The sequence below is a fragment of the Corapipo altera genome, unplaced genomic scaffold, assembly GCF_003945725.1.
Source record: "Corapipo altera isolate COAL_440 unplaced genomic scaffold, ASM394572v1 47, whole genome shotgun sequence".
Classification (NCBI taxonomy): Eukaryota; Metazoa; Chordata; class Aves; order Passeriformes; family Pipridae; genus Corapipo; species Corapipo altera.
Window position 1 is genome coordinate 8,282,370 of NW_020884897.1, and position 27,744 is coordinate 8,310,113.

The following is a 27,744-nucleotide window of genomic DNA, read 5'->3' on the forward strand; positions in this document are numbered from 1 at the left end:
ATGTGTCCATACCCACAGATACTGCCCTGTAACATTGCAAACCAAAAAGAATAGAAAAAGCACAAGAAAAAATAATACTTTGGAGAATCTAGAATTAGTTAGTATTCACATGGATAATTTCATATTTTTTAATATAAGCAAGCAGCTTTATCAACTAGCATTCCAATTACAAAGATATATACAACATTAACTGCTAATGTTTTTGATAACTGCATAACACACAATCTGCAATCCCTATAGTCTTGGAATTTTATTTTCTTTCTTAAAACAGTACATGAGACTAAGGAACTTCCTATCTTTAATAGGGAATACTTACAGAATAGTTTCAAGAAGCTTATTTGCAACAAATAGAAAACTACATCAAATGAAACTCAACTCTTTGTTTCTTAACAAACCTATTAATCTCCAACCAAACCTTAAAAACTACTTTCTAAATGAGTTCATTTAGCAGATAAAATATAAAAGAGATGACTAGTCAGTTTGATTTTCCAAACAGGAATCCTGTCTTCTCCTGCAGATATCTGGCAAACCCAAACATACATTTAGTTCTTTTCACAGAGTTCAGCACTGGAAATGGTTATCAGCATGAGGAGTCTATAGCAGACATGGTGAGAGCTTGTTTGTGTTATCCAGTTCCAGATGCTCCCATGTTTTTCCCCTCACTGAAAAAGGGAAAATCCTCCACCTACTCGTCAGACAACGCAATAGCAGATTGTGCACACTGAGTGTAACCTTTAACAGACATCACTGATTCCTTTTTTATTTACTCTCTGGTAAATACTGCTGGTATTTTGACAAGTCATTTTTAATAGCCAGGAAATCGGCACTTGCATTAAATTCTCCAGCATGCTAATCAGCACTCAGGAGGCCTCACTGTTTTTTGGTTTTGTTTTGTGGGGGGGTTTTTTTTGTTTGGTTGGTTTTTGTGTTGGTTGGGTTTTTTGTTTGGTTTTTGGGGGTTTTTTCCTTTTTTTTTTTTTTTAAATTGTTAAGTCAATATGAGTTACAGGGAAATTCATTTTGAGAATCATCTCCTGTTTGGACTGTGCGTTATGAGAAGAAATACTACCTCAGAAAAAAACAGTTTCTCTAAAAGTTTTATTTTAAAAAGTCTCACCTGGAGGTTTTTCACAAAAGGAAACACAACCCTGGGTGCAGAGAGCTCTGGCAATAGGGCAGAGCTCAGGTACCTGTGGCTGTCAGGCTTTGGGGAGGTGACCGTAAAATATACGAGGTCAAACCAAACACCTGAAGTGGGTAAGCTGAACAACATTCACATTTTAATATCTGCAACAATTCACTTTAAAGCACATTTCTTACCTTTTTTCCAGTTAGCAAGTCCTCTCCGAGCAAGTCATCATCAAGTTCACTGGAAAACAGTAAAAAATTTAAGAAGCTGAACCTTAGAAAACAGAAACAAACACCTTGTAGGGTACATGCCTTAAAAAACTGACTTGAGGAGAATTGCTACAAAGCCTGCACAAACCCTTTCTTTTAGCAAAGCATTCAAGAAAAACAGATACCTATTTTCAGTGAAACAACAGACCATACATATTACCTCTGCTGTTGCACAGTCATTTCATTTCCACATGCTCTCCTTTCCATATCTCTACAACCAGAGCACAATAACCTAGCCAAAATGCAGGCACAGCCAGATAAAACCCAGACAGCCAGGTCCCCATTCTAGATCCTACATTTCAGGGCCATTTTGTCCAAACTGCTGATTTCCAGCTCCCCAGGGAGGAAGCAAGTGAGAGTGGGCAAAACTCAGTCTACAGGTCACCATGTGGCCCAAGACAGACCTGAGCAAGAAGGCTGGGAGGCCAGCTGGCTTGGGAGCCTGCATCTTCCCTAAAGGTCAGGCTTAGGTCTAGCTTTTCCCTAAATACTTTACTGCCTCCTTCTCAAGCTGAGGGTAAGGTCAAACAAACACCTACAGGGTGACAAAATCGAATGCATGTTTCACCACTTTTATAATCATGCCCAAGAATTCAGGAAGCACAGAAATACCTGGCTTACAAAACTTCTGCCATCACGTAGCAACTATCCCATAAATAAGATTCAACACAAAGAACTACACTCCAGATTAGTTGAACTTTAGAAAAGCTGATTAATCTCATTCTTCTTCCTTCAGTGAAAGAATTATCTAGTGGCAGGAATAAACAGATTCCCCTGTTCTACAATAAGCAGTTGTTACTGACAAATGTATGTAGTAGAATATGCATGTTAATACTTAAATGAGATGCCAGTGCATTGAAATATGAGCTGCTATTTGACACTATTTCTACCTGTATACCTTAAAAAACAGAAACAAAAACCCCAAACCAACAAAACCACCATGCCTTAGATACTACATAAGAACAAAATTCTCCAAAGTGAGAATGTGCTATAGGAAAAGAACAGGAATTTCTATAAGAATTCCTTAGGACTATATGGTAAATACTTGAAAATGGGGAGGCACTTCCAAGACATAAATAACTGCTAAGAGTTGCTTTTGCAGATGGATATGTCTCTCTCAGAGCTGATTATTGTACAGATAACATGGGGGTGGGAAGGGGGAATAAAAATCTTGTGGGCTAGGAAAGAACAGATGATACACCAAATCAGCCCTAAATAGGACATTATTATCAGTACACAGAATTTATCCGTGGTTACTGATCTCAAATATTTCCAGGAATGACTGAACATTAACAAATAGCAATTGTTTTGTGCTCACTTGTAATATTAAACAAAAATTGGGACATAAGACATATGACACGTTCCAAAGAGCAAACTGACTAGAATTTAACACCTTTATTTCAGAGACAGGAAACTCTACCTAACAGAAATGGTTGCAGAAGCATTTCCTACTTCAATTTCGTCTCTAAAAAAATCGCTAATCTCTTCAACTGCCAGTAACCTGACAAATGCACCAAAGGGTTTGAAAATATTTCCCAGCACTATGGTCCACCACTGACAGCTTTTAATAAAACTGCACTAGAGAAATTCCAGAGGATGGCAAGAGTGTTACAGCAGCACTCGGAGACAAAAAACAAGTCAGACATTCAGATGAAGAAAAGGAACGGAAAAGAAAGTAAAAGATGAAATTAGTTTTCTAAACATAGTTAGGGATTTTAAACATGTTACTGAAAAACATCCTCGACGTGATTTTTTAGAAAAAGATTAACATTTGATGAATAGAAATAACTGCAAACATATTGTAGATTTTTGAAGCTTTGCCTTATTGCTTGGCAGTCAAAAACAATGGCACCAGCATATAAATGAACATTGTATCGGAAAAAAAAGTCTTTACAGGATGCCATTCAAAACCTCTAAAAATATTCAATGTTACTCAGTAGTTTCGTTAATGAATTAAGAGAAGAAACATGACCATAATTTTTTGAATAAACAAAGTAAGAGTGAAAAGCCTGCATGGTAAAGCTGTACTATCTCAAGGTTTCTAAAACAGCCATGTCTGAAGTTCTCTCTCAGAAAGAGGATCAGAAGTATTAAATCCAACCATTAAAAAAACCCAAAACAAACTAAGAAACACAAAGCAGGCAAAACAAAGATACTAAAACATCTCAGACTAGCTGACAAAAACAGACAAATGTGAATGGTTGCAATTTGCTGCCACACTAAGCCACATAAAATAATCTGACCTGGAATAAAAGTACACATCTGTGATAGTTTCACAGTCACTTCATCAGGACACAAAAGTTTCCAAACCACAGTACTAAGAAATTTTGGGTTAAGGTGATATGAGTCCACTGGTTTCACAAGAAACAGACCCATTTCCTTACATTGCCTCAACTTCCAATACCTAATGTTCCCTTCACTGAATAAATTCAGCTCACCAAATAAGGACAATAATAATAAAAAAGACAGACAACAACCAGTGGAAAGTTTTCTGCCAGCATAGAGAAATGAGCAATCTCAGAAGGGTCAGAAGAAGCAAAAGTCAACTACTAAATCATTCCTGTCATCTCGAAGGAAAGCACCAGAAATGCAGGGTTTTTTCCAAACCCAAGCTTTGGGTTACCTAAAGAAATACATATATAAATGAACACCCTGTGATAAAGACATCAGAGTGGCCCTCTCTGGCCTCCAATTTCATGAACATGCCTCATTAAACATGAGCAGCAGCAAGGATATAAATGTTTCTGGAAAAGAACTTGTGAAAAAAATGTAATGGGAAAAATTCTCCAAGAGCAATGTTACATTTGCATCCCAAATTACTGGGGCCTTCAACTATCAGTTATCACCTCCAGTGTTTGAGAAAGGACAGATATCTGAAAATTCAAAATTATTTAAATAACTGGGGGATGTGACTCAGTCAAGTAACAACACAGTAAGAGCTGATGGTTGATCAGGATGTGTGACTAACAGCAGAACTCCATCTCCCCCCAAAACAATACTTAGGTTGCAAAACAAAGCATGAAGGATTAAAACACCCTAAGACTACTGTGTTCATTCAGCCTTTTTTTCCATCTTCAATAAACTGTCCTATACTGAATTAGGCCAGTAGGTTAAAACTTTAAGCAATTACATTAGGCAACAACATATCCACGTACAGCATTTGTAATTGCCAAGACACTCACAGAACTTAACACTTCCAAATACAGTTTGGCAATCTGAAAAGAATAATAATATTTAAAAAACAATATTCCAACACATGCAAATAATATTCTACTAGATACAGTTGTTGTAACAAATGTGGATAGAGCCTTCCCAAATTTTCCTTTGCGAAGCCTAGCCATGAAGATACAGTTGTAACAAAAAAAAGTTCTGAAATTATGAAGCTCTGGAATCTTCTGCTCTGCACCTGGAACTACTTCTCTTACAATTTCAGTAAGCTGAAGAACTGCATTTTTCATATTTATCTTAAGTTATATGCAGGTAATAATAAATAAATAAAGTAAAACTTTTTCCTAAAACTGAATCCTTGTGTGCTTCAGAGTCTCAGCTTAGGGAAAATACCCTAAAACCTCTGTCAAGTCCTATTAAAAACAGCTTTGCTGCAGGAAGTTTACCACTGGGAATAACTTCTGATGCAATGGTTGCTTGACTCATCCAAATTTTCTGCAGTGATGAGTAGGACAGCTAAACCCAAATGTGACCAGTCAGCATCTAAAGAGCCCACCTATTCACACCACAAAGTCAGCAAAGGCAAAAAGTTCAAAAAACATTCTAATACCAAACATTTTGCTTTCAATACTTATTTTAGGGTTTCTGAATACCCAGACCTGGGACTGGGAGGCAGCACAGTACAGTGACCCAGCCTGAACAAGTTATTTTAATTCCATTCTCAAACCAGAGCAGCTCAATGGTGCAGTTCACCATCCAACCCCCTAACAGCTGTACTGGCTTGACAGAGAGCAGAGACTCCCCACCAGCAAACAGCAGAACACTCTGTAAACTGGAGCTACTGTCCAAATTCCTTCGTCACACACTTGCCTCCTGGAGCAATGAAAACTATCCACTTAACCTAGCAGAAAAGCATGGAAGAGGAAACTAATCCCTCTGGAATGACAATAATTGTAGAGCAGTTGATTCACTCCAAGGGTTCAGCTGAGTGGAAAACTACTTAGAGTAAAACTTGTTTACTACAATCATTTGAGTGATTATTACAGCAGATAACAATCTATTCGGAATGGGTTGTTCTTTTTTGCCTTTTACACTGAAAACCACTGGCAAAGTCTGAACAAATTTATTACTAAAAAGGAAACATAGAAAAATAACACAAATAAGTGAAAAGTTCCCCCAGAAAGAATAGACCAGTCTAGCCAGCAGCTTGATTCCTTTCCCAGCCAGATTCCTTTCACATAAAAAACCACACTTATTCTCCCGCCAAAAAAGAGCAAGTGCACACACACTTCTAAATCTTTACAAGCCACACTGTTTAAGAAGCCTGTACCTAAGCTCTAATACTCTTCCCCAATGTAAAACTGAAAGTAGGACTCTGAGGTTAAGAATTTAAACATCTAATTAAAAGAAATTTAAAAATTAAGTTGAGCAAATTCAAGTACTAGCAAATTCTAACATTTAAAAGGAAAACCAAGACATTAATTGCAAAATTGCACACCACAAATACTTTGTATTTATCCAATTTTAAATGGTATCTATTCACAGTGCTCTGCATTCCTCAAGGCAAGTACATGTTTGGCATGATCCAGCACTGGCTGACACATGCAAAACAACCAACATCTTCATTAGTGCATCTGAATGTGCATCGCTCTAAATGTTAGAACACAAAATGCCAGAATGGGAAAAGAGCAATGCAATTCAGCACACAGAAACTGAACATGAAAATATCCTACCTACCTGTCCCAGTCATCATCTCCCGCTCTTCTTCTCCAAGACCTTTCTGCACCAGGCTTATCAAACTGATCAAAGTCATCATCTGTAAAGAAGGTGATCACGTTAAATAATTCTTACTGAAATTAGAGGTTTCCAAAGCAACCACACAGATGGGATTTTATGGGTGGGTGTGTGGGGGGGTGTGTTGTTCAGAAGATGCAAAAATACCTTTTTCTACCTTCCAAGTTAACATGAAGTAAAAGCAGACAAATACCCAACACAGAATCACAGAATCATTAAGGTTGCAAAAGATCTTTCAGATCACCAAGTCCAACTGTCAACCCAGCACCACCACCACGTTCACCATTAAATCACATCCTCAAGTGTCACATCTACACGTTAGCTGAACCCTTCCAGGGATGGTGAATCCACCACTTCCCTGGGCAGCCTGTTCCAATGCTTTACAACCCTTTGTGAATTTTTTTTTCCTAATACCTAATCCAAACATTCCCTGGCACAACTTGAGGCCATTTCCTTGTCCTGTCCCTTGTTACCTGGGAGAAAGGACTGACCAACTGGCTACAGCCTCCTCTCAGGGAGTTGTAGAGAGCAAGAGGGTCTCCCCTGAGCCTCCTTTTCTCCAGACCAAACACCCCCTGTTCACTGAGATGCTCCTCACAGGATTTGTGCTCCAGACCATTCACCAGCTCCACTGCCCTTCTCTGGATTTGTTCCAGCACTTCAGTGTCTTTCTTCCCATGAGGGGCCCAAAACTGAACACAGGACTTGAGATGTGGCCTCACCAGTGCCAAGTACAGGGGGATGATGATGGCCCTCATCCTGCTGGCTAGGGTTAGGGTTATCTAACCACAAGCCAGGATGCCACTGGCCTTCTTGGCCACCTGGGCACACTCCTGGCTCGTGTTCAGCCACTGTCAACCAACACCCCCATGTTTCAAGAATAAAAAAACCAATATACTACACAGTTTTCCCTCTTCTCACTGTTGAGGTGAAGATTACCCAAGGAAAAGATAAGAATATGAGACAAACCACTGGAAAATTTTGCCAATGAAGGTCATTCCATAGACAGGAGCTTCCCAGAAATGCACAAAACTGAGATGCAATGGAGGTGAAGGAAACAGTGTCTATGAAATCTCCGTTTGCCTTGTGGGCCACAAGTTCATCCCCTACACTGAACCTGCAAAGGGAGTAAACCTCAGGTCAGCACAAGGGAGGTCAGTACCAGCAGCCCAATACAGAAGAGGGCAGTCAGGTGTAACACACCATGAATTATCTCAACTAGGGCAGTAAAACCACTACAAGTCACTGAAGCAGGTTACACTGTGTACCTAAGCAGGCACCTGCCTTCCCAGAAACAACTGGTGCTCCATATTCTCTCAAAAAGTACCCTCAATTTAGCCTACCAAATCATCTTCCATAGTTTAGTTCACAAATTAATATTTTACTACTTAAAAATATTAAAGCTTCCATTTATCTGCAGAGGAAATGCAAAGGTCATCTGCTCTGTACAGACATCATGTCTTGTCACCTTTGAACCGAAAGCACATACCCTCAGAAATACTGAACCCTCACTCTCCCACCCTCTGGCTACAGCCTGACAGGGAATGCACACCTGGATTCACTCTCTTTTCACACACTTTAATGACTTTGGTAAGACTCAAACAAACTGGCACATAGAAGTTATGCTCAACACAGGGGGAAAGCTGCTGCAGTTTAATGGTCTGCAAAACCCAGAGGTTGAACAATCCCATCCCTGCAGTCTGACAGTCTGAACTGGTGATCACTAAGATGCCATTCATCCTTCTGACTCTGCATTCAGCTCTGACCAAGTACAATGCCAAGGAACAACTGTTTCCTTCGACTGGCTTTTCTGTGTTTGTTTGGATTCTTAAATAAACCTTCAAAACCAAATCTATCTTCAGCTCTTTAAACTCAACCCAGTACCCTTTAGTGAATATTCCCCACATGCAATGATAAACCTATTCACTTTTCACTTCATATTATCAAAATATGGGTGTTAATCACTGATAGAAGTTTGAAAGGAGGTAGAACATTAAAAAGAGAAAATTCAGATCTTGCAACATCACTAAATGAAGAACTTTCAAACCAGAAATATCAATCAAAAATAGCTGTGAAAGTAAGACTGCTCAGTACAAATCATTATGTATAATGAGTCAAGTGTGGCAACTCTTCTGTTTTGAAACCAACTAAGGGAAGAAATAATTCCCCTTGATCAAGTTCTCCCCTTTACTATTGACAGGTAAGTTTAGATTTTAACTCATTTTCTATATTTAAACTAATTTACCTGGGCTAACACAATTGAATCAATTGTTTTACATTTCTCTGCTTAAACACCTACGTATTACAACCTCTTTCTATTCCAATTCCTATTTCACCCACAGGGGAAAGCCAGACAAATATACAAGCATTTCCCATCTTCCTCTTGAATGCTAAATTATCCAGTGTTATGGTCTCTGGGGAAAAAAAAAAAAAAAAAAAAGGTGTGGGGGGGAAAGGCCACCTTGCTCTCCTTATGGTCATTCAAAACCATGCTGCAGTGACTGTTTTAGTGTATTGACATTTTAAGGGCACAAATATCCTGTCCTGTCACTGTTCTTACAGCTGGATTGCTGTAATCCACTGACTTGATGTAATCACTGCCAATGATTACTTTTTGAGGTAATGCACCTGATTTGGCAGCACCCCAAATTACAAGTGTCCACATATTGATTAACACAGCTCAAGACAATGACAAATCAGGAAGACTAACTTTCTTTTAAGCTATGCCTGCTTACTTGCAAGACATATTTTTTCATGCCAGGCACCATGTTAGAACTAGGGAGCTGTGCTATAAACCAATCTCAGCTCTTGGTACACAATTCTTTCAAACAGAGCTTCACATCAGCCAGGTTTAAATCTAGACAACATGAAGTTACACACCACACCCTTCTTCTTTTAAAATCTCTCTACAGCAAAAAGAAACACTTTTCAGTACAATTCATAGCAGTTTTGCAGGGCAGATATCTAATTCACAGCCATAGAAGTCTTTCAACCTGTTATTACTGCTAGTGAATAAAGAATGTCAAAAGAGGGTCCAAGTTCCTGGCAAATTTCTAATGTGGACCTGAACCCCCACCACTCAAGGCAACATCATGAACCTCCTGCTCTTCCAATCACTCCTGATTTCTCACATCCTATCCCTTATTTATGAGCAGCTTCTACCAAAATTCAAAGCTGAATTACATCCAGCAAAGCCCTTTTCACAAGCCCCCTCCAGCAGGATGCATAAAAAACCCTCAAGAACGACTGGTCAATCTGTGTGTGGTGACTGCAGCTTGCAAGAACTGCTCCACATGTGTCCTCACTGCCTCCCTGTTCTCCTCTCCCTCTCTCAACACAGGTGATATAATGATCTTCGGGACAGAAGGAGACAGCTTTTCTTTTTTATGCTCATTTTGTCAATGTCAGCTCTCACAGAACATGAGTGTTACAAATTATGCCATTTCAACATTAAGGAGCACAAAGCAGGCTGTAGCTTTCCTTTAGAAAAGGAGGTGACAACAGTCACACATCTGCAAATAGCATTCCTTGCCAGCTTCACCACTGAGACAATAAGCACTGCACTGGACACAGGCCTTGCAGCTGCAGTGCAATGTGATACCTAACAGACATCCTGAGGCATCATTTTTTTTCTCCATTTCTGAAACCACACAGACTTTCATTTTTCTTCTACCTGTCTAGGCAATAACATTGGAAAACACCAGTAAACAACAATCAGCATAACATCTATAGATGTTTCTCCTTGAGAAACTTGTAAGTGAATGTTTGTGCCAAGGGTGGTTAAATGCCTGCAAAACATTAACTTGTACAGAAATAAGAACACTCAGCATCAGCAGGGCACAAAACCACTGAGAGCAACAGCCAAAGATTTTTTTTTTATTAAAATTCTCAGTACTACTGAGTGGGAGATGAGAAGAAAAAAAAGTGAAGGTGTGAATCCATGAACATAAGCTTTTAAAGCACAGAAATGTCTATTGTAGGAGTTGGAGGAGGTTCTCTATTTCTTCCAGTGGTCTCAGTGCACCATACACAGCAACTGTTGCTAAGACACGCGAGGCACTGGCTACAGCTCCTCCCTCCAATTCTGGCTCTCCTGGCAAAGCTCACCAACATGATGTTTGTGCATCGGCTGGGTACCACCTGAAGATCCTGAGAGGTGATCACTAAACACATTAAACCCCTCTCTAAGGCAGAACTAGAAAGTTAAAACAAACAAACAAACCCAAATCAACAAAAAAACCAACCAAACACAACCTATCAAATACCAGAAAAGCATTAACTGAATAAGCAAGGAGAACAGGCCAGTTATAGAGGAAAAAAATCCCAAATAATTCACCACTTGGCTCTTCCAACTGCAGTTCTAAGAAAACCACCATGATCAAAGTGGCACAGAAGTTTCAGGATGCTGCAGAGATGGACTAAAGCTGTTTTGTTAGACCAGCCTGCCTTGCAAGGCTCTGACCAGCTGTGAACCAGAATAAGCACAAAGACAGCCAAACACACTTGGGCCCCAAATTAAAGGTTCCTATTTTCTTTATACTTACCCTGGGGTAACACCAGCAATGCTGCAAGTTGTTCTACACAGCTTATGTTCTGGTTTTATGATATATGCTTAGAACTTGTATCTTTTTTTCCTATTCAATAAGAACAGATCATCCACTCTAGAAATCCACAAAATACAAGCCTCATTTCCTCTTTGGCTATGCTGATGGCAGTTTCTAACTCTGTGGACAACCTTCCAATAAAACCTTCACTAATTCTTCTTTGTAAAATGGAAGTCTTAAGCTACACAGTCAGTCTCACAAGCGTAGGAGGTGAATCAGCAGGAACACTGCAGAGCTCTTAACATCATAAAATGTTACTAACATAGCCTAAAAAGGTAGTCCCACATAGCAACTGTTGCTAAGATTGGAGTATTTTACTGCAATGAGATGACCCAGACTTCTAGACGAGGGAAAACATTTGATGACTGCATTGTTGGTCTTCCCTGAAATCCACCTGAAAGCTTCCCAGAACACCAACCACATTCTGCCTCAAACCTCAGCAGTTCCAAATTTTGTGTTTTGGTTCATTTCAATATTACACTATCATGAACATAAAACATGCAATAAGTTTTAGGCACTGAAAGAGGATTGAAGATTTCTCCTTATCCAAAACAAGATGAAGATGTCACAATGATCCTACAGTTCAATGGATAAAAAAGAACTACTCACTCTTTGCCCAACAGGTCTTTTAATGAAGTAACTAAGCCTTATTTTGCTTTGGGGCAAAATAAAAATAAACCCTATGACATGATTCTATGATAGGTAAGGGAGCTAGTTAAAATTAAAACAAAACAAAACAAAACAGAAAACTAGAGAGGAAAAGCCATTTACCACATGAAAAAGCACTTCTCTGTCTTTCAAATAATGCTGATCAGAACAAGTCCACCTTGCTCTATCCCCTTAAAACACCAAACATGACAACTTGACAGCATTCCAACAAAAGTCTCTGGATTAAAAACAGTTTACCAGATTATCTTTATGTAATACTTTATTTCTACAGAATATTTTTCTTCATATTTCATTGCAAAAGGTTATGCAACACATAAGTACTGCAAAAACTTCTATTTTCAGCACCTGAGCACACCAGGTAAAAACTGCCCCACAGGGAACTGAATGTTAGCATCTCTTGCTACGTGATGCAACAGAATAACATCACGGATTCAGGTTCGGTTCCTGCTGACCTGTTTTTTCCTGATGCTGTCACAATTTGTCACCAGAAGTTTTCATGCAACTGGTGTTGGCAGCACAGTCACACTGCCAACCTGTGTCACAGACACAGACCTTCCTCAGGAAACCTAACAGGGCATGAAGCCCACTATGAATCCAGCCCCACTTACTACAGAAAATCAAGACCATCACAAAAATCACATTCGGTCTTACTGCCACATTATACACAAATACACCACATTCATAAACAGTTTAGTTTATCTGTCAGGAACAGACATCATGTAGCCTTCACACTGGTAAACAATTACTCATAGAAGCCTTAAGTATTTGGTGACTAAATATTTATAACAACCTAACAATTGCCTAACATGTTCCTCAATTACTGTATTTTATGTTTTCTTTCAAATTACTCCTATAGACAGAACTTAACTTCCTCTAAGAAATAAAGCAGAAAAACTAACTTCTACAGGAGAGAAGTTCTTTTTACCTTCTCAAAACCAACTTTTTTTGGGAGTTTGTCATGATACAAAGCAAGTCACTACCAATAAGCAAGAACAGAACTAATCATAATATGCTGCCTGGAATTGAAGCTACAAAAGAAACCCCAAAACTTACTTCCAAAGTTTGCTTGAACTAGAAAACATATTTTCTTTGGAAAAACAAAAGTGCCACAGTTCTTGTTTCACAAACACTGAGCAGTGAAGGAAGGCCAAGAGTTTAAATGAAATCCACATGAACTTGGATCCCAAAGGGATTGGGACACTGATGAGAAACTGCAACTCCCCAGAAACTCTCCAGCATCCTTCACAGCCATCAAGTTAAAACTGAGGCTGCATTACAGCAGAACTTAACACAGGACCAATTACTACTTACCTGGAGGTTTTTTGATCAAGTCACCATCTCAAATTATTCTGGACAACAAATTCTATGTGACCTAAAATCTGAGGTTTAGTATTTGATGCAATAAGGCCTGGTTTGGCTCTTGCAAAAACAACTGATATTAAGGCTATGTTTAATTCAGATGACCTGAAAAGACAGAACATTCAGAAGAACACGACTTTCAGTGAAAGTTTGTCAGAAAAGCATAAAGAGATTAAAAATTGCTGTGTTTAAAGGAAATCTCCCTGCCACAAGCTCACTGAAGTAGTAATGTTTCTTGGCACTAGTTCTTAGTACAATAGTAAGTGCAATACCATGGCACTAGTTCTTGGTACAACAGCCCATGAGCACCTTTGTTTTTTATGAACTGCAAACTCTACATAAAGGCCTTTAGCACTTAGAGGAGTTTTAATGTGTGCATGTTCCAATATAACTCTTAAATATTGTGACCAGCTGCACCAGTCCATCTAATAAAGTAGGATGCAATAACCACAGAGACCAAAATACAGGCAGCACTCCACCCACTTTCATCTAGGCACAAATGCAGAATCTATTTCCAGTCCCTGTCTGCTGCTGATGAATAGCCTGAAGCACAAGAAGTTCAACTGAATTTGTCACACTGGACATTTTGAATTGGACAGTGGCCCACAACAGTGAGAAAGGTGCTTGCTGTGCTAGCACTATAAGCTTTTCTCCTGTTTTTATCAACGGCTTCACAAGAGGTTTTTAAAGCCACTACATTGCCAACAGTACAACAGCAGCCATCAAGTATGTTCAAATGAAATCAAACTGATGACAGCTTAAGTTCAAGCTGGAGGAATAATGTAACAGGCTTGAGGTTAGAAGAACACCCATTCTGTTACTCTTGGTACAGGACTTCCAGCAGGAAGGCAGACATGTGGATGGGGCCCTCTTCAGCTCCTCCTCCACCCCAGCCTATGCCATGATTCACACCCCAAGGACATCGACACCCAAAAGTCTTCTAGGCCACTGAAGTTCATCAGAAGTGAACTAATCTGAAAATAAGAAAATTCTTAATAGTTTCCCTTAGTTCAGTATGGCAGACAATGAAGAGGTGCTTCTTGCTTTGTTTTGGTGATGGTTTGTTGCTTACCCTGTAACCATCCCTCCCTAAATGAGACTAAAATCCAGCTGTAAACTGATTGCAGTAAATACTAAGAAAAAACTTCAGCATTTATAGAAAACAGTTGTTACATTACACTATAAACATATGATCAATAAATCACAGAATAGTCCAGGTTGGATGAGACCTTCAAAGACCATCTGGTCTCCCATGAGAAAGGGAGCCCAAACGAGACAAATTATCTAGCACCCTGTCCAATCATATCTTGAAAACCTCCGGTAATGGAGACTCCATCATGTCTCCAAGGATATTTTCCCAGTGACTGACTGTTCTCACCGCAGAAAAAAAAAGTCTTTCTTAAATCAAATGAAGCCTCTCCTGGTGCAACTTGTAGCCATTGCCCTTTGTCTTCTCCATAAGCTTCCTTGTCAAAAGAGAGCCTCTGTCTTCTTTGCACCCACCCTTGAAGTAAAATTCAACATGTTTGCTCTGATTCTGATTTATATGAAAGTTTGAATCAAAGTTTGGGAACCACTGTCTTACCCTTATCAGTAAACTAATGAGCAACTATGAGCCCTCAAGGTTCCTCATCACCAACACACCTACCCTGAATTTCTATGTTTCAACATACAGCCATTCCAGAATTAGGAGGATGAATCAGGCTGCTTAGCAAAAGAATTTGTGAAGTAATATGAAACTGTGAATTACTCCCAGAGACCTCAAGACCATCACTTGTAAACTTTCTGGTTTGTTTGTGAAATGTGTCACCAAAAGAGCCTTTACCTTCATCCTCAGAAAGCTTTGCTGCACCAATACAACTGGTCACAAAAGTACATATGAATATTTCATTATTATCTCCCAAGAGCTTAAAAGGCTATAAATGACCAATGAATGAGTTCACACATGCTGTCCAACAGACAAATCACCTTCCTTCCATCAAATATATTTAAATGTTCAGCCACAGACATTTCCCATTTCATTTTTCAGCCCTAAAATATATCCTTAACAGAGGATATATTAATCTTTAATCTGCACCCTTAAAGCCAAAACTATCTCATTTTGTAAACTCTTACCCCGCAATGTCAGCAAATTAACATCCCAATCAATTTTTCCAAGACCTAATCTGTACTAATTTGCCAATCATTAGCCTTTTTTTTTTTTAAGAAAACACTATCTCCATATTTTAAAGCGTTTCCCTCCCACAAAAAAATTCTAAAACCAAATCCCAAACATTAGTTTCTACAGTTAAAACTTTAAATGACAAAACCATTTAAGCCAAACAACCACTTAGTTCTGAGTTTCTTTCCCATGCTACCACCATTGACGTTAGATAGTAGTCCCTTTCCAAAAAGGGTTGCACGTTCCACTTCTGTAGGTTCTAGACTCTTTTTACTGGGTTTTGAAAGTGTATTTAACAACCTCAAGCAGGAATTTTCCCTGACTAGACACATGGACATAGGTGTGGGACACCTCCGTTTTTTTTCATTCAGCAAGTGCTGCAGTGACCACCAAGACTAAACAAACACTGTTTATATGGGGCAAGGATCACATTTAATTGGCCACCATTTATGGATGGGCCCGGTGTTAACGCTGAACAAACAACTGCTTGTGCCCTCTTAGCACAAAGGGATCCCAATTCAAGAATAGACACAAACGGAACTCTACAACAAAACAAAAAAAAAATCAATCTTGAAATTGCAGTTTCACCACTCTGTTGAAGGTTGCCTGCTGCTGCATTGCACCTTTGCCCATGAAACCAGGCTCATTCAACTTGCAGCAGTTTTAAACATGAGAACCAAAATGCCTCAAAAGTGACACTTTCTTTAAATTGCTGTCCTCACAATACCACAAAAATTTCCTGACATAGAACAGCCATGCAAAATCTGCTTTCAGACCTCATATAACCAACCTGAACCACAAAAATGAGCACAAATATTTCTGTAAGACAACTTCAATATTGCAGTATATTAAATACTATTAAAACAAGGGCCAAGATATTTTAATATTTGCTGTTTTACCAATCAGTGCTGTCCTTCTGAGCCTTCTTCCCAAAACGTCCTCCTAAATTTGGGAATTTCTTTGTAACATTTACCTTTAGGTATGGTAACATTTACCACAGGAATTGTAATTGTAAATCTGTACTTTGTTACCCATCAGAGTAACCGTGGAGCAGGGTCTGACACTGAGGTGAGTGAGTAGGGGATGAGCCACGACTTTTCTCGCTGACAACAGAGACTAAATCACCACAAACTTTTGTACAGACAAGGTCAAGTGGGTCAACTGACAACTCTGAGCAGCCTTTTTCCAACCTGCTATTCCTAGTGAAAGCAAGGCCCAAAGCAGCAGAAACAGACATGTTCTCTTAACTGTATCTCTCTTGCACACCCAAGTATGCAAATCTTGGCAAATCTTTCTTTTAATCACCCAACCAAATATTTTCATTTTAGAGTTTGCTTTATATACCAATCAGAACCACAGAGGGTTTTGAGCTGTCATTTAAAATGCTATGTGTAGAGGTGGCCTTAGTCAAGAAAAAGCACAGTGAAACACCTGAGAATCCTGGGGTCCAGTACTGACTTCATTTTACACTTTTCAAGTGAGACCCTTCTACTTCTGGACACTCTGTAAAATGAATTATAACCACACCCCAGATTAGAGATATGTTACTTAAACACATCACACACTGCACCCGCAAAAACTATGGGAACGAATACCCACCGTCCCCGAAGGTGTTTTAAGGAAAGACTGAACACTTATTGCCACGGTGGTACTGGGTCACGGGTTGGACTCGCTGATCTCAGAGCTCTTTCCCAGCCTCGCTGATTCTGCGAACGCCATTAAGTACAACACACCCATCCCCCGGAGGCCCCGTGAGTGGCGAGGCCGCTCTCCCCTCGGCCCTGCCTCGGCCAAGGGGCCACACCAGCTCCCATCGCCGGACGCCGCCGGCTCCCAGGGGTAGGAGCGGCGCCCGTGGGGCCTCCCGCTGCCCCCGATCCCGTCCCGCCGGCCCTGACCACGCCGGCTCCGCTGCCCTCCCTCCGCGACCACCCCAGGCCCCGCAGGACCCCCCGGCTCCCACAACGCGCTCCGCCCCGGGCCGGCCCCGCGCCCCGGGCCAGGCCCCCGCGCACCCACCTGCGCCTCCTCCCAGCGCGGCAGCCATGGTTCTGCGCCCCGGCCAGGCGGCGGCGCCGGCGGCGGGTCGCGGCAGCGCCCCGGCGCCACCCGCCGGAGCGGCGGGTCCCGGTGACGCCGAGGGAGGTGCCGGGGAAGGACGCGGGGAAAGGCTCGGACTCAACTCCCGGCGGGTCCCGCTCCCGCCGCCGGAGAACAACAAACTAACACAACATGGCGGCCGCCGCCGCTGTTGCCGCCGCGGTGCACCATGGGACGGCGGCGGACCGGGGCCCTCCCCCCCGCGGGGCGGGGCGGGTGGGCGGCGCGCGCCGCTGGTTGGTCACCCCTGCCCACCCCGCCTCCCTCCGCGCGTGCGCGGGGCGGGCGGGCGGTGCGCGTGCGCCGCCGAGGGGGCGGGGCGGGGGGAGCGCGTGCGCGGGGGGCGGGGGCGTCCTGAGGGCGGAATGGCCGCTGGGAGGGGGAAGGGAAAGGGAAGGGAGGAAGGAAAGAGAGGGATCGTCTGTCCCGGCTGCGTGAGAAGGGGGACAAGCAGGGGTTTTACCTGCCCTGGATAAACAGTGGGCAGTGGGAATGGGAGGGAGAGGCTCCCACACCTCCCTGACGAGGGTTTGCAGGTGTGTCTTGCCAACGTGGGCGGCTGCTCGCACTGCCTCTGGAATACCTGGCTCGCGTAGGATCGCAGAGTCACGGAGTCAGTTAGGTTGGAAAAGACCCCTGAGATCATCGAGTTCAAACTTTTATTCAACCCCACTGTGTCAACCAGACCATGGCACTGAGTGCCACATGCAGTCTTTGCTTAAACGCCTCCAGGGTCGGTGACTCCACCACCTCCCTGGGCTGCGCGTTCCGATGTCTAATCACACTTTCTGTGAAGAAGTTCCCCTGTTGTCAACCTGAACCTCCCCTAGGCCCACCTTAAGACTCTGTCCTCTTGTCCTATCACTGGTTACCTGGGAGAAGAGACCGCCCCGCACTTGGCTACAACCTCCTGTCAAGGAGTTGTGGAGAGAGAGAAGGTCACCCCGAGCCTCCTTTTCTACAGCCTAAACACCTTCAGCTGCTTCTCACGGGACTTGTGCCCCAGACCCTTCACCAGCTTTGTTGCCCTTCTCTGGACATGTCCCAGCACCTCAATGTCGTTCCTTAATTGAAGAACCAGAGCTGGATGCACTGAGCTGCATGGAGGCTTCATTAGGTTGTGGGTGCAGCATGAACCCCCAAGTTCAGCTGCCTGTTGGGTGAGAAAAAACCCATGAGTTAGTGGGATTAAAATACACCACAAAAGGGATAGTGTAGGGAGAGTTACATAGATCTGTGGTCCCCCATCTTTTAAGGCTTGAGTGTGCAGGGGAGTAACACATGTATAAACTGAACTAAACCAGTTCAGACCACGTGGTTCTTGCTTCTCCACTCAAACGTCACCGGAGCACACACTGTACAGGTTCAGTGTTACAACATGCTCAGTCTAGTTCACTGCAGGCTGTGCGTCCTTCTCTGCTGTCACTCTAAGCACTTCCCTCTTGGCTGCTTGGCTCCTTGCTCCCCTCTCCTTTCCAAAGGATCCAGTGATCGCACGCCTGCCAAGTGTATCAGTTTGGATCACTGATCCCACAGAAAATCAATTACCTAAAAAAACCAAATCTTTTGAGTTTCCTTCCTGCCCTCTCCTGGTATTAAAAGGGGAAATTAGGACTTGTGGCATTCTGCACAGACCAGGTTAAGCACAATATAAAATTATGCCACTACTTGTGAAGAAACCAGATCTGATCTAAAACAGTTTAATGGAGCCTACTATAACAAGACTAGTTCAAGTAAACGGCGAAACTTTCCCAGTTGGACAAGTCCTCATGGAAATAATTAACAATGTTAGTATTTAAATTATCGGCGTTATCTGATTAAACCCTCGCTATGAGAATAGGGAAGTTCTCATGTCACTTTGTTCTGTGCTCCCTGCAGACTTGTCTCTACATTGCGTTTGATCTCATTTTTCAGGTTTCCTTCACAACTACAGGAGCTAGAGGTTTATTCTATGTTTATTCCTGCACTCTCACAGCCAAATTCTGTCTTTAATTTAAGAAATAGACCATTGGTAGGTGATGCTTGCTGATAATTTAATATGTAGTCCTTCAGACCATCTCTGATTGCCTGATGTAGGAGTGATGAGTGAATACTAGAACTGTCAGTGGCAAAAACCTATGATGATTTCAACAGGGACAGGATTTTCAGTTGCTCTTTGGTATTGATCTTTTTTAGTGAAGCTGGTTTGCAATACAAAAGGGTTTCATGGTGAAGGACGGAGTTTCCTGGACCCTCTAAAGACAGGATGGAGGAGAAGTGTGAGGGGCAAGACTCAGTCAGTTGCAGCTGCAGCCTGTTAAAATTCACAGATGTCTCGTCATAATTCTCTGTATCCCTTCTGTTTGAGACTGAGAAATTAGGTGTTAAACATAAGCAGTATTCACAATGAGCAGCTTTTCTGACATTCAGATACATAGAAGACTGTATTTTATGGGTCTTTTATGCTCTATATTTTTGTTCATTTTAATATCTAATTTGATTACTATGACTGACACTCCAAATAGAACTCAATTTACCATTTGCTTAACACACCAATCCAATGTTAAAGAGGAATAACAGAATACTTAACTATTATTTTGTTAATATACAGAAACTTCAGCCATTTTGCACAGCTCTAGTACAAAAAAAATGACCATTCCCAGATATCTGAACTTCAGTAGCTGTGGAACAGGGACCTAAACAATAATGGCAGAGACAGGTATGGTGACTCTGCTTACCTTCGCTCAGGACTTTCTATGAGTTTTCAAATTCCAGGAGCTATAGTTGCTCTGGATTCTATACAAAAAACTCCAAATTTTTCTCAGTACTACATACCCTGTGCTATAAAATGCAAGTGTGCTCGTGCCTTTTTAATAAGTTAACATACTTGCAGCCTCTGGAATCCATGAATTAAAATTACTTTACTGGTCATCATCACTTTATTAAATACTTTTGAAAGTTCTGCATAAATAATATATTTGCCTGTGAGTCTTCCAAAGCAAATCCGTTTGCAGTTGGGAGTGCAACAAATTGTCTTGCAAGGTGATTAAGTGAATAACAGAGAACTCCAGATCCAGTAATTCTGGTTCTGTGCTTGCTGCACTACTGGGGCACTTGCTTTGCGTCTCCTGCCCCAGATTTCCCTTTCTAAGCTGATAAGAATAGTGCTAAACTTCTTCTTTTAAGCCTTTCAGTAAAAACTGTTGTGTCCTAACTTCTGTACATTAAGCTGTTTCCACAGCAATAGTCATTATCACTTTTATTTATACTGGGTTTGGATGTTAACTTTTTTTTTTCAAAATACTTAGTAGCTTATTTTTGGAGCAGGCACAATCACTTTTTAATGTTTTTTATATTTAAATCATTATTTATTTTTGCACACACACTCAAATGGTTAAAAATCACCAGTCAGGAATCCAGTACAGCAGCCTTTTGAGTTTAATTCCTTTAAACACTTAAAATTAATACGAGGGCATTAAGAACAGTGTTATCAACAGCAAATTTTTCCTAATTCCCTGGAGAAAATGTGCTTCTAACTTATTTTTTTAACCATAGTTACCTCTTTATGAGCTTTCTTTCTAGTCTGGCAAAACCAGACTGTGTTTTCATAGCATGAGAGGCTGGCCCAGAGGGATGGGCCAGTTGAGGGTTTGCCTTGTAACCTCCTTGTGTTGAACTTCTCAAAGTGACACTCAACTCCGAGGCAGTTTTCCATTCAAAGTTAAACCTGTCTTTGGATGAATTCCTCCGAACCAGACAATAAACAACTCTTGGGTTATTTCAGCAACATCCTGCGATGCAACAAATGTTCTGTCACACCTGACAGGAGATTCTGGATTTAAAATGTACAAATGAGGGGTGCAAAAGCAAATTCACTCTCTTGTAGGTGTTATTGGGCCTGATCTATGACCTGTTGGCAGTGGCAGCAATCGTAGGAGGCAGCAGTACCTCTTGAAAGATAGCCACAGGTGAAACATGCTTTCTCTTTGAGCAAATTCCCTTGAAAGGCAGAGGTAGATTAGGGAGTGGAAAAGACTTAAAAAATAATAAATGTCTTACTTAAGAAAAGAGAACAGTATGAGGATTAATACAAAGTATATGGAAAACGCTGGTGTGATAAACTTTGAACAGAAAACATTCTGAGTGTGTTTCAGCCCCAGGACTATCTGTAGTTTCAGAGCTGTGGGCAGTTTCATGTGTACCAAATTTTGATATCACTGTAATTTTTCTTTCTGTTTCCTTCTGCATTCTTGTTACATATTTATCCCCTTATCCTCCTTGTTGTCTGCAATCCACTTGATGCATCTTATTTCTACTGTAGTTTCTTCAGAGCAATGTGACCCTGGGACCCCTGAAACAGCTGCAAGGGTGGAGAACAGGAGAGCCTGTGAGCTGAGAAATGGACTGAACAAGCAATATGTCAAGTGTGTTATTAATGTGTCACGTGTGGAGTCCCTAGAAAGCTGATCAATCACCAAAGATCAAAATCTCAACAGAACATATATCTTCTTGTAGTGTAAAATATAAAAATTATTACCAGCTCCAACTGGCTGCAGGGAGGTTTGGGCTTTACTTTGGCTTCTGAACAGAGAGCAGTACTCAGAAGCCTGGGTATTGCTCTGGACCCCAGTGTTTGCAATATATTTTAGGGATCTAGAGAAAAGAAATCAAGAAACACCAAGTGTTAAATATATTACAGTGGCTTATTTCTATTTTTTTTTTCAGTCTGGATACTGAAAGTCTTAATGACTAAGCTTTGCTTTGTTTCGCCAGGAAGCTCATCTGGTGTCAGGACAGCAGGGGAATTGGGGTGAAGCTGACAAATGTCAGTCCTTCCTTGGAAGAATGACTCAATGCAGTAGAAAATGTCTAAGATCTCCCATTCTTAGGTAAAGGAAGTGGTAGCTCATGATAAACATATCAGAATAAACAAGTCTTGGGAGTGTTTCCCAAGATTTCCTGACAAGGAGCCAATGTACAGCATCGTTGGCCTTGCCCAAATGCTGAGCTTTGGGAAGGGCTTGCTTGGTCTGGACACAGGCCAGGCTGTAAAAGAGCAGAAGGACATGTGATGGCTCTAGGCAAACCTAGCATCACAAGGAACTCCTGTGACTCAGATTCTTGTGGCCCATACCTGTGAGCAAAGCCCCATGCTTGGTGGAGCCCCACTGAGCATAGAGACATTGTGCAGAGGTACCAAATGTCAGTTTTCATACGAAACTTCCAGATCAGAGTTTATGTTCCTGAGAACTCCTCGTGCCAGAAGGCTATAATCCTGTTAAAAGCCTCTGGGAACTACTGCAATGCAAATAATAGTAGCAATAATTAGCTCTGCTTTAATTGATACTGTGTATTCCTCAAATGTCAGTGAAAATTTACTTTGCTAAGCCAACAACTTCTCCCCTGGAACTCTGCTGACTTTACCAGAATTACACGAGGGGTGAGTTTGGATCATTGTAGGTTCCTGGCATAAATTATCAGCTGTTGATTCCTTGCCCTTTAAAACTTGGCAAGCATACAAGAAGAGTTTGCCAGACATGCAAGAACTAGGTCTATGCATTTATGGGGAAATCCTTCGGGACCATGCACAGAAAGGAGTACAATTTGCTAGAAGTACCCAGCTGTGAAATCCAGGAACTCCCGCACACAACCCGAGCAATTTAGAGTGTATTTAGCCTGGCATTAATACCAGTGGTTCCTGGAAGCCGTATGCCCTCAGCTTTATAAAAGCATGAATGTGATAGTAACAAATGCTGTAAATGTGTGGAGGTGCTAAATTTACAGAATAGTCATAATAGGGAGGATTTTGGTTGGCATAATCTGGAGTCGGTTTATGGTTACTCCTGTTTATCCCAGTGGCTAAGAGTTGCCTCCACTTAAAATTGAGAGTGTAGATCTGAGCACATCATTGGCATAAATAAGTAAAGATAACACAGTTCAGAGCACTCAGCATCTTCAATATGAACGTCCTCATCTGGACCTTTGTCTTACTGGGCACCCAAGAATTTCGATGCCCCATCCTTCATGAACAACATCTGCCCTGTCACACTGCTGCAGCTGTGTGCTCAGACACTCCTTGGGGATTCTTTCTAAGGGAAGGATAAATGTTCCTTACCTTTAGTTGTCTGAAGCTCAGATGCCTAAGCTAAGCTCGTTGTGTGAACCTCCTTCATTCAGTTAATTAGATGGACTGAATGACTGCTCTTAGCTTTGGGAGATAAATCTTGGTCAAAGTGAAGAGAAATGAATCTCAAGCACAGAGTTGCTATTTTGATAGTATTGGGAAAGATTAGTGCTAGTAGCAAATCCTGAGTCTAAAATTTTCCATACTTACCAGGAAAAGACTCCTGGCTTGTAGAATTTCAGCGCATATTACAGGATTAAACAATTTCTGTTTGTTAGGCCTGATGGGTAGTGGGTTTAGGCTGTAATGGGGTCTTTCAGAGACTCAGAGATACAATGCACCTGATTTGATGGGTTTATATGCACAAAAGTGCCGTTGCCAAACAGACTCAGGAACAGATCACTCTAGCACATTACCAATAAGCCAATTAGTGAAATGAAGCATTGTAAGTATTAGGCTGCTTTATGCAAATATGTTTGTGTGGAAGAGAGAATCATTTGAACTGGGTTTAGCATTCAGGGAGACCTTGCCAGTATGATATGTGGTGATAGTTGCTATAGCTGTTATTGATCAGTTTCTTTTTTCACCCCATATGTGTGGATGTAAATGCAATGAGTGATGTGAGCCTTAATGAACACAAGGATGGTCAGGATTTAGACCTTATCATGTGGGTTTTTTTCAGTAGCTTTATTTGTTCAGCAGTTTTCACAACATCTTCTAACATTAACTTTAGTTATATTTGTTTTTCCATTGCAGTGATTGACAGCATCAGTATTTTATTTGGGAAAATCCACAAATTTTTCACATTCAGCTAAGTTCCTTACCAGGAAGAATGACAGAATTAGGCCTTACATATCAAATCAGTTTCATTTGGGGACCTTAGTTTATCTGGTTGATCCAACAGATTCATTTATCACAGCCCATCCGCGTTAATCTGGGCACCTTTCCTGTAATGAGTTCCTGGCAGCCCAGGAGCACGTGATGGAACATGACCCATTCCAGAGGGCTCAGGTACAGGATAGAGATGCATTAGCCAATGCAGCAGGGTCTGAAGTGCTATCTTGTATAACAAATTATTGACTTCATTGTACATAGTACCAGGATTTAATTAAGCGATAAGGCCCATCATAGTGGCCCTTTATCTAGCAGATAAGGATTTACCAAGCTTACCCAAGAGGTCTTTATCTGAAAGATAAGAAAAAGGCACGTAAGGTGCCTTCTCCTGTTTTTAAATCTTTAATTGAAAAGACCTTATTTTTTAAGTTCTAGGCTGTTGTCTTTTCTTCGTGGCTTAGTATTAAAGATTCAGATAGACTTTTATAAGGGAGGTTGTAATAGAGAAGAATGTTACCAGTGGCCTTCACTGGGTGAAATTAATAGGATTTATGTAGTTTTTATTCACAATGCACCAGCTCTCAGCTGAAGTGGAAATTTAGCCTTTGATTCGCAGGAGATTTTCCAGTGACTTCAGGATGCCATGGTCATGAAAGAGATTCATTCATCTCTGATTTCAGAGGGTTATAATTGTGATTATGTTGTAAAGTTTAGAAAAAGTTGGGATTGCACAATAAAAGAAAATGAGGGATGAAGATAATTTCAAGACAGTTCTTTTAATGACTGTGTTGTCAACTAGGCTAAATTATGCCTAATTTTCTATCCTTTACCTATATAAGCAGAAAACATATAAAGAAATTAAGGATAATGCAAAGAACTGGCACTCAGAATAAGATGAACACACTGGAAAACACAAAATAATATTGCTGCTAATGCTCAGTGGAGAAAAACACAGAGGAAATTCCAGAGAAAGGAGAGAAGAGCATATGTTTTTTATGAGAAAGGCACATAAGGGCCACTGCATGGTTGAAAACAGGACAGGATCTTTGGATTTAGCAGATTTAGTCCCTAATGTTACAGACATTTTTTAATAGAGTTCTTTCATAAAGGTTCAAGCCTTTTTTAGAAGTAGCTGGGCTTTTTCCTCCACCTCCCTTAGAGGAAGCCTGTTATGCAACATCCTTATGCTAATAATTACCTGAGATCTTCCAGTTTACAGTATGACTGTATCCCTGACCTTTCCATACTTGTTTGTTCTTAGTGCTGATACTATCTTTTAGCATAAGTGCCATTTCTTCTTTCCCAGTGTTTTTCCTTTCCATCCCCATCTAAGCCCATAAATCAGTCAGCCTTTACTACGGTACATAAACCAAGTCCCCCTTGGACCATTCTGTCCTTGCAGGTCCAGGAGTGACAAACACCAATTGAGTCTGTGCCTCTTCTGGGACCAGGGACACATCAGACTTGCTGCTCGTTCCACCTCAAGTTGCTTTGTGTATGCTCTGTGAAATTCTCCTGAATTTCCAGACATCCAAGAACCTAAGCTGCCACATACTGGAAATCCAGTAGATTATTGCCCAAAGCAGTTGTCTACCACATAAATTGATAGCGTTGGCAGCTCTGCTTGTGAAAGACCCCCTGTTCCCCAGATTGTTAATCATCCTGCTCTGCACCTGTTCCAGCTTGAATTCTTCATGCTTGAATGGGGCAGTAAAGCAGAGTCTGAAGGGATCAGATTGTGTTAGAAGAGCTTGGAGCAATTCAAGCCAGGACTGAGTAGCAATTCTAATGAGAGATACCCTCCAGGTTACACGAGAGGCAAATTGCCTCGGTGGCGAGTGGAAGTTTGTTGTGCTGCTTTGAGCCCGTTTGTTCAGGAACCAGGGGATTTCATTTCCATTGTGTACAATCTGACACCTTTTATAGGCAATTGATTCACTTTTTAGAAAACTCTCTGGCGTGGAAGCAATAAGTGAGTGGAAAGGTGTGAATTAAAATGTGTACACAGCTAAAGACGATTACTCAGATATTTGCTTAGACCTGAAATCCCAGATGTGACGCTGGGATTATTCCCTCTTGTTCCAACTACCCTTTGGTAATTGCCTCCTGAGTAATTCTGCTGTGTCTTTTTTCTTATTTATTTGCAACTTTGAAAACTGATGGAGCTTTCTGCCTCAGAGAAAGCTATAAGCACAGTCCCTCACTCTAATGTACCCCATACAGAGTTCCCTTACCTTGGTGTAGCCTCTCATGCCTTGAAGTTGTTCAAAGAGGTCTCTGCTGCCTCGTACTCTAGAGAAGCCAGTGGAGCTGCATCCACTGGCTTCAGCAGAATAACTTACCCACCACATACTTTGTTTTTATTTCACTTTGTGTTTATAGCACTCAGGGAAAGATTTCACCTGAGTGCTGCTCACAGGCACTTCTGCTGTCCTCTTCTTCCCTAAAAACTAGGGAACAAATTCAACACCCTTCTCTTACATGTATTTCAACATGAAATTATTTTACTTCATACATCTGAATGCTATCTTTTAAAAAGGGATTTTTCTTCCTTCAAATCACACTCCGGTGGGAGCTGCCCCAGTCAGCAATGTGTGTGCTCTTGCTCTCTCTCTGTATTGTTCCATTAAAGTAGTGTGAAAGCTACAACTGTGTGTCCACTGTCATTCTGTATTAGAAGTCAGAGGTAGGGTAATGATATGCAAGGTTGATCCTTCTGTAATACTTCCCTTGGAAGTGCAGTTCTGCCGTTTTTGCTGTCAGCCTGCATTTAGAGTGCAGAGAGTACTGCATGACTTGAAAGCAGCAGTAGGCAATTCCCAATCTAAACCTTAGATATTTACATATTTATGCTCACTTCAGTGGAGTAAATATGCTATGAATAAACCCTATTATGTTTGAAACTGTACTTACAGTATAATAAAAACACACAGTACAGTGGTGCAGTCTCAGGGGTTTTTTTGGTGTCAATATGGGCATAAATTTATTATATTACGTATTGTTAACATTATATTCAGCTTCCAGTGGTGCTTAGAATACCTTGTAGACTGTGAGAAAATAATGAAGGAAAAGTCCTTTAGTCTTTAAACAAAAACTGAAGAGAAAACACTGTCTGTGGGTAAAATAGTTCTGATGGAAATGGTCAGTCTGTCAGGGGTGACTCTACACCTTTGTTATTATTACTTTTGAAGTTGTGTGCATTGGAATGTGCCATCTAATGCAAGGGATTTTTTCAAAGGACATTGTAAGGTGCTGCTGATACAATGCCATGATGTTGCCCATGTCACAACCGTATGTTCGTGCTATGTTCTGGGGAAGAAATTGTTTGATGCCCACCAAAATTTCTCAGAGTTTCTGTTCTGGAAAAGGTGGTGGGCTGATGCTTGGGTTTGCATGGTCCCCTCAGCAGTTACTGCAACATTATGCTGAGGGGTCCCTGCGAGAAGAGAAGTAGTCTTTTCGTTTTACAAAAGCCCCAGCCAGAACATCTGCTTTCTGTTCTGAGTCTTACTACCAACCTTTTCCATGACCTTCCTCAAGACACGACACTTTCC

At 41.2% G+C, this 27,744-nt stretch overlaps 1 protein-coding gene across 8 annotated transcripts in view; it reads right to left on the reverse strand.

Annotated features, from left to right (window-relative positions):
- Positions 1 to 17,393, reverse strand: part of RBM33 (RNA binding motif protein 33) — a 98,582-nt gene extending 81,189 nt beyond the window's left edge. For 5 of the 8 annotated variants that reach the window (XR_003528477.1, XR_003528478.1, XM_027648385.1 and 2 more), the window contains exons 1-3: positions 17,173 to 17,393; positions 6,304 to 6,382; positions 1,321 to 1,369 (exon numbers count right to left, since the gene is read on the reverse strand). Coding sequence is in view for 6 of the 8 variants with exons in the window: in XM_027648385.1 (XP_027504186.1) it covers positions 1,321 to 1,369; positions 6,304 to 6,382; positions 17,173 to 17,200 (156 nt within the window). In the remaining 2 variants the exon portion in view is untranslated. The remainder of the gene's footprint in view (positions 1 to 1,320; positions 1,370 to 6,303; positions 6,383 to 17,172) is intronic. The other 3 variants (XM_027648384.1, XM_027648388.1, XM_027648387.1) reach the window with 2 other exon arrangements.
- Positions 17,394 to 27,744: the final 10,351 nt, after the last annotated feature.